General features: G+C 44.4%; 1 protein-coding gene across 1 annotated transcript; it reads left to right on the top strand.

The window, feature by feature from the left end:
- The first annotated feature begins 4,393 nt into the window (after window positions 1-4,393).
- LOC144962680 (uncharacterized) lies at window positions 4,394-5,569 on the top strand. Its single transcript, XM_078895817.1, has one exon. It carries the CDS (start codon window positions 4,394-4,396, stop codon window positions 5,567-5,569), a length of 1,176 nt encoding a protein of 391 aa, XP_078751943.1.
- The last annotated feature ends 2,263 nt before the right edge of the window (window positions 5,570-7,832 follow it).

Raw genomic sequence — 7,832 nt, 5'->3', positions numbered from 1 at the left:
TATAATTGCTCCATTTATTTGTTCTTGACGCTTTGTCCATGCACGCAAATTTTATAGTGATTTTATTTATGTTTATTTTGACTTGTACCTTTCTGGTCTGTGGGCAGTACCATGAGATTGATAACATATGTTTGCGTGTGTCAAGCACTTCACTCACAGCATGAGTGCTCAGAACACTTATCATTTTGTATGTTATGATCAGTAGAACGTAACCTCCAAGTAAATGGAAATAATAATACTTTTCCATCTTTCCTTCTTTTGGAAGACAGTTGTTAATGTTAGGTCATACTTTCTGGTTGATTGCGCACACTAAGACTCGCTGACTGGGTTAGGTGTCAGACATTCAACAACTCTTCTTTTTGCTTTTATCAGATATCTCAAGTATTGAATTTTATTTTACTTTGTACTGACATTCACCATTCTACGCGCCCCTCATCCACCTCCTACCTCCCTCCACTCCCTCTTCCCCGTCACTCACTCATCACTTATTGTTAATCACTTTTGCAGTCCTTACAACTCCACCGCCCCCCCCCCCTTCTCTCTCTCTGTCTCACGACCTGTTCCCCCCCCCCTCTCTCTCTCTCTATCTCTCTCTCTCTCTCTCTCTCTCTCTCTCTCTCTCTCTCTCTCTCTATCTATCTATCCATCTATCTATCTATCTATCTATCTCCAACGCTCTAGTAAAATGGCTGAGTCGATTCAGAATTTGATCGACGGCATCGCTGCTCTGTCGAATGAGCAAAGAATGGAATTGCTCAATGCAGTGCAGGAAACAAAGAAAACGGAGCAACCTGTCAATGTCTCAGCCGTTAGAGCTGACGCTCCACGACTTTCCACCTTTTCCGGGGATGACGGGTCCCCTTCTCATTGCTCCTTTCTGCAATGGAAACTAGTGCCGCGCTGAAGACCGGTCTAGACCGCGGTCCGACGGTCTTTTAGCTGTGAACCGAAGACCGGTCCCATAGGGGAAGATCGGCTGCGGTCCTCACTTCTTATCACCTTTCAACTAGTGCGGGGCGGTCCTTGCAAGGACCACGGTCCTACGGTCTCGCGCCATAGCCTATTACTTCCCCAGCGCAGGGTTGCCAGATTATTTTTCAACAAAATGCCAGGGGAAGACTCAAAAAATGCCAAAACACTCAAAAAGATGCCAAAGTCTGTTGACTCCCACCCCCACTAAGAAAACTACTCACTTTTGATAGACAATTTACTATCATATCCTGGTGGCTTGCGTGTTTTCTTTTCTTTTTCTTTTATTTTTTTTTTTTTTATTATTTTTTTTTTTTTTGAATTATACTAAAATTCCTGTTGGGGTAATTATTTACCTACTGACTACTAAGTGGAGTGCTAAACCACTACACCACGGTTGGATTTTAAGAATGAAAAAGAAATGTGAAGATGTTTGTTTTTACGCGTTTAGAAATAATTAAGAAAAGGTGTCATTTGAAGTATAATATACAAGAAAAGAAAATGCCAAATGAAAATGCCAAATGCCAAATGATTTTTCTAATGCCAAACGGTTTTCAAAAATGCCAGATTTTTGGAATCTGGCATTTAAAATGCCAAACTGGCAACCCTGCCCCAGCGATTCGTTGCTTCGGTTGCCTATCTTCCACCAATCACCACCCATCCCACTTAATTAATCGCACCCACCCCCCTTTGCCATACACTAAACGACACAGACGACCATACAGGCAGACGACCACCAACCTCCACTCCGCAAACCGCCCTTTCGTGTGTGAGATGGGGGGAACAGGAGGCGCACGCCTTGGACGATTCCATTATACGGGGTAAATTTCAAAATTTACTACACCATAATGATCGCAATGACAATGATCTATGGTGAAGGCATGACCCCTCTTCTCTAATGGGTTATTGTTTGAAATGTATGTGACTACTAAAGATGTGTGTGTTTGTGTGTGTGTGTGTGTGTGTGTGTGTGTGTGTGTGTGTCGAACCTAGCAAGTAGCAAATCCGATTTTTTGTTTTCTTTTGTCCATCTCTTGTCACCACTCCTTTCTATCGCAGTGTTGTCATTTAAAATAATACAATAATATTAAAATTTCGTTGGTGTTTTTACTAATCAAATAATATGAGTTTCATTAGTTTCTTCCTTCCAAAAAACCCAGTTATAACGTCTGAATTTTAAAAAGTCCAATAGAATATTTGGGGACCCCGATAGCTCAGTTGATAGAGCACTCTCTTTATACGCAAAGGGCCAGAGATCGATCCCGGGTGCAGTCGATTTTTTTCTGAATCCCTGTCTACTCAGCAATGAATGGGTAGCTGAGTTTGTTAGATCTGGCGAAAAGTCACCATCGACCCCTCTTATTACCTCATCCACCCCCTCTTATTATAACTTCACGTCTCTCTCTTACTCTTCAATGCTCGCTGCCCTCTAATGTGTGTGTGTGGGGGGGGGGGGAGGGGGGGGGTAGGAGTTGCGTGTGTGTATCAACGGCACGAACAACTCGATCAACGCCTTGGGCGATGCCATTATCTCCGTTAATGGGGATAAATTTCAAATTTTATTAAATTATCGAAGTAACAATGAAGTACGGTGAGCAAATAAAGAAGGCATCACCCCTCTTCTCTAATTAGGTTACAATTTGAAATGAGTGTGACTACTCCGTGTGTTTTACTCCTGTAGACCACGGTTTTCATCGTGTAGCGGTCTTTAACGGTTCAAGAATGAACGATCCCATGGTCTCAAAGGTCAAACCGGTTCGAATTTCCAACAGTCTCTCAGGAATGTTCAATGTCGAAAAGGACCGGTCCTAGGACCGGTCCTTGCGGTCTTCATTTCCCAAGGACCGTAGGACCGTGGTCCTTAAGCTTGCCAAGGATCGCCCCGCACTAGTTATAACGTCTGAATTTTAAAAAAGTCCAATAGAATATTTGGGGACCCCGATAGCTCAGTTGATAGAGCACTCTCTTTATACGCAAAGGGCCAGAGATCGATCCCGGGTGCAGTCGATTTTTTTCTGAATCCCTGTCTACTCAGCAATGAATGGGTAGCTGAGTTTGTTAGATCTGGCGAAAAGTCACCATCGACCCCTCTTATTACCTCATCCACCCCCTCTTATTATAACTTCACGTCTCTCTCTTACTCTTCAATGCTCGCTGCCCTCTAATTTTGTGTGTGTGTGGGGGGGGGGGGGAGGGGGGGGGTAGGAGTTGCGTGTGTGTATCAACGGCACGAACAACTCGATCAACGCCTTGGGCGATGCCATTATCTCCGTTAATGGGGATAAATTTCAAATTTTATTAAATTATCGAAGTAACAATGAAGTACGGTGAGCAAATAAAGAAGGCATCACCCCTCTTCTCTAATTAGGTTACAATTTGAAATGAGTGTGACTACTCCGTGTGTTTTACTCCTGTAGACCACGGTTTTCATCGTGTAGCGGTCTTTAACGGTTCAAGAATGAACGATCCCATGGTCTCAAAGGTCAAACCGGTTCGAATTTCCAACAGTCTCTCAGGAATGTTCAATGTCGAAAAGGACCGGTCCTAGGACCGGTCCTTGCGGTCTTCATTTCCCAAGGACCGTAGGACCGTGGTCCTTAAGCTTGCCAAGGATCGCCCCGCACTAATGGAAACTGGAAGTTAAAGACCTCCAGTGCTCTAATATGTTCTCGGACCGCATCCTTGTGGCGGCCATGAGACGCTCTCTAAAGGGTCTACCGGCCGACCTCATTCTTCAGATGGGGGAGGAAGTGACCTGCGATGCGATCATTCAAAGTCTTGATCGACTTTATGGTAATATTTTGCCTTCTTCCGATCTCTTGCAAAAGATTGCCATCGCGTCGCAGGTGGAGAATGAAGCAGTCACAGCGTGGGCTGTTAGGCTTCAGGCCTTGGTGGCACAGGTGTCAGGCAAAGTGCCACCTCTCATTACTGCTGAAGGTGGAGCGGACATGTTGAGGTCTCGATTTTTTCACGGAATGTTAGAGGGACCCGTGAAAAATGCCCTCAAATTCAAATACGACGCTGGTGTCGTTTTTGAAGAGCTCCTTGTAGCAGCTCGTGTCGAGGAGGTGAGAGCAAGATCAAATGTGGCAGTTGTGTTAGCAGCCGGACAGGTTGCGACACCAGAGAAAACTGCAATTGCTCGGCTAGAGCAAAAGGTTGAGAATCTTGCTGACTCCCTTCGTAATCTGCGTGCTCCATCTTTTCGGTCCAGAGCTCCAATTTCTCATCAGCGACAAGGGGTCAGATGTCGGTGTTTTAGATGTGGTGAGGAAGGACACCGCCAACGCGACTGCCCTTTAAACGCACAGAGCCAAAACCAAAGGGGCGGGTATTAGGCTCTTTTCAATGTCAAGGCCCTAAACAGAGATTGATTGGAGAAGCCAATGAAACTCTTCTTTCACTCAATGGCTTCGAAGCAATGGCTCTGTTAGATACAGGTTCCATGGTATCTTGTGTCTCGGAAAGTTTTTGTTTGAACAGAGGTATAAAAATCGACCCATTACATTCTGTTCTACATGTTGTTGGGGTTGATGGCTCCAGCATCAAGTACCGTGGAGTCTGTGAATGTGACTTGACAGTGCATTTCTGTGCTAAAACTTTTCCTTCCCTCTTTCTTGTTGTGCCGGATACTCGCTACAATTCACGTGTCCCTGTACTTGTCGGGATGAATGTCCTTAGAGAGTTAGTACCGGCTCGGAATATTCCATCAATTCCCTCTGGGTGGCAAATGGCTTTGAATGCCATACAAAACCATTTGAATGTCACCAGTGCAGATGGACCCATAGCTTCAGTTCATACCATATCTGAGGCGACGTTACAACCTGGTGAAATTAGAATGTTGCCTGGTAGACCGAGCCGTTCCCTTGATACGTACTGCGACGTAATATATGAGGAAAACGGTACATGTATCCCAGGCGGTATTCAGGTGTCACCAACATTCACGAGGTTGCGGCCAGTGGATAGTCACAAAGATGTGCATGTCCTTGTCAGGAATTCCTCGTGCAAACCTGTAACGATTCCATCTCGCACAAGTATTTGTTCAATACATGTGGCAAGCATCGCGACCCCACAGAATTCGTCTAACAATTTAGACTCGGATTCTGACCCAGTGGAAATTATGCTCAATAGCATGTCGTCTGAGTTTGATAACTGTCAAAGGTCACAGGTAGCACGTGTTTTAAACAAATATAGGCACGTCCTATCACAGCACCACCTTGATCTTGGCCATACAGACATAATTAAACACCGAATCAAACTCACAGACGACACTCCTTTCAAAGATAGACACCGACGCATTCCCCCTGCAATGGTCGAAGAGGTTCGGAAAGAAATTTTGGAAATGCTTGAGCTTGGTGTTATTCGTCCTTCTCAAAGTTCCTTCAGTTCTAATTGTGTTCTTGTTAGAAAGAAGGATGGGTCGTTACGCCTTTGTATCGACTATCGCAAGCTAAATGCACGGACAGTGAAGGATGCCTACGCCATACCACGGATTGAAGAAACTCTTGACGCCCTCCACGGCTCAAAGTATTTCAGTTCCCTAGATTTAAAAATCCGGTTACTGGCAAATCGAAATGCAGGAAGAAGACATTCATAAAACAGCTTTTACTGTAGGAAATTTAGGGTTTTATGAATGTCGCAGGTTACCCTTTGGCGTCACAAACGGAGTTGCCACTTTTCAGCGATGTATGGAAACATGCATGGGTGATGCATATCTCACCGCCTGTCTATTGTATCTAGACGACATTATCGTCTTCAGCCGGACTTTCAAAGAACATCTCGATAAGTTGGATCTTGTTCTAAGCAAACTAGACGCAGCTGGGTTGAAATTGAAACCCTCTAAATGTAACTTACTACAGAAGGAATTAAAGTATTTAGGACACGTACTATCCGAATCAGGAGTGGCATGTGACCCTGAAAAGGTATCTTGTGTAGAAAACTGGCCAGTCCCGCAAACATCTAAAGAACTTCACAGTTTTCTTGGATTTGTTGGGTTTTATCGCCGCTTTATACCCAAGTTTTCAGCTGAAGCCAGACCTTTGCAAAATCTCCTGAAGGACGCTTCGGAGAAGAAAAGGCCTGTGAAGCTCGCTTGGGAGTCGAAGCACCAATTAGCTTTTGATAAAATGAAGCAGCTAGTTACGAGTGCACCTATTCTAGGGTATTCAGATTACCCCAAGAGCTTTATCCTTCACACTGACGCCTCATGTGATTCTCTTGGCGCGGTATTATACCAGGAGCAAGATAGAGTCAAGCGTGTAATCGCTTACGCGAGCAGAAGTCTGACAAAATCAGAGAAAAATTACCCTGCTCATAAGCTTGAATTTCTAGCCCTCAAGTGGGCGGTGACCAAAAAGTTTTATGATTATCTCTATGGCCATCATTTCACAGCCTACTCAGACAATAACCCATTAACATATGTCTTGAGCTCGGCAAAACTTGATGCTACTGGCTAACGATGGGTCGCAGCACTTGCCGACTTCAATTTTGAAATAGTTTATCGTCCTGGACTGCTAATCGTGATGCTGACGGTTATCCCGTATCAAATGGCCACAGCGTCTATTGACGCGGATGTAGTTCAAGCTGCGTTGTTTGCGGTAAGCAGTGACCTAGAAGACACGGACGATGAAAAATGTGACAGAAGGTGACAATGAGTACACCACCTTGTTTAGTTGTAGTTCTATTGACTGGGCAGAAGAACAAAAGAAAGACCAGTCGATAGTTCAGACTATCTCATACCTTTCTCAAAAGATTGGTCTCGTTTATGTCAAAAGGATGCACGCATCCTTCTGCGCACAAAGAAGAGACTGGCCATTCGAGACGATGTACTCTACCGTAAAAGACAGGAAAACGGCCAGATATTTATCAGTTGGTACTTCCTAGTCATTTTAGATTCAAAGCTATGGAGTACTCTCACGATAAGAATGGACATCTTGGGATTGATCGGTCTCTAGATGTTTTGCGACGAAGGTTCTATTGGCCGAGAATGTGTAGTGATGTCCAGAAGCATATTGGCCGATGTCAAAGATGCATTTGTCGGAAAGGCGACACATCACAGACTGCACCACTAGTTTCAATTAAAACAACTAGGCCAATGGAACTAGTCTGCATGGATTATCTCACTGTTGAGCCATGCTCTGGTGGTGTGGAAAACATCTTGGTCATAACTGACCATTTTACCAAATACAGTCTGGCTTACCCTACTAGGAATCAAACAGCTCAGACGACAGCAAAATTACTGTTTGATAACTTTGTGGTACATTATGGGTTTCCTGAACGCCTCCATTCTGACCAAGGTCGATCTTTTGAAAGCAAGGTAATACAGTCCTTGTGCCGAATGGCGGGCATCGCAAGGTCGCACACCACCCCGTACCATCCTCAAGGGAATGGGCAAACTGAGCGATTCAATCGTACTCTGTTAGGAATGATGGGAACTTTAACTGCCCAACAAAAATCGAAATGGAAAGATTTTATTCCTCAGCTTACCTTTGCCTACAATTGTACAAAACATGCTAGCACTGGTTTCTCGCCTTTTTACCTTATGTTTGGTCGAGAGCCGAGGATGCCAATAGATGTTGATTTTCCGCTAGCATATGGGCAAGAAGATCTGTCCCAAAACTATCCAGATTATGTCAGCTCCATGCGAGATCGCCTGGAATACGCACACCAAATTGCTAAGGCTAACACAGACAAAGCTCAAATTGTGCAAAAGACACACCATGATAGTCAAACTAAAGGTGCAAACCTTTCAATTGGTGACTGTGTACTGGTTAGAAACCTGGCACATAAGGGGAAACATAAATTGGACGACAAATGGTTGTCTGATGTATTTATTGTGGTCAGTCAGCCTGATAACGATA

The sequence above is a fragment of the Berghia stephanieae genome, chromosome 1, assembly GCF_034508935.2.
Source record: "Berghia stephanieae isolate SIO BIC M18660-M18661 chromosome 1, UCSD_Bste_1.3, whole genome shotgun sequence".
NCBI classification, from domain to species: domain Eukaryota; kingdom Metazoa; phylum Mollusca; class Gastropoda; order Nudibranchia; family Aeolidiidae; genus Berghia; species Berghia stephanieae.
Note: the sequence above shows the minus strand (reverse complement) of the source record. Positions and strands in the feature narration are given on the sequence as shown.

Excerpts from the sequence above, each read along its gene's own strand:
- LOC144962680 (XM_078895817.1), top strand. The coding sequence starts at position 4,394 with ATGGCTCTGTTAGATACAGGTTCCATGGTATCTTGTGTCTCGGAAAGT.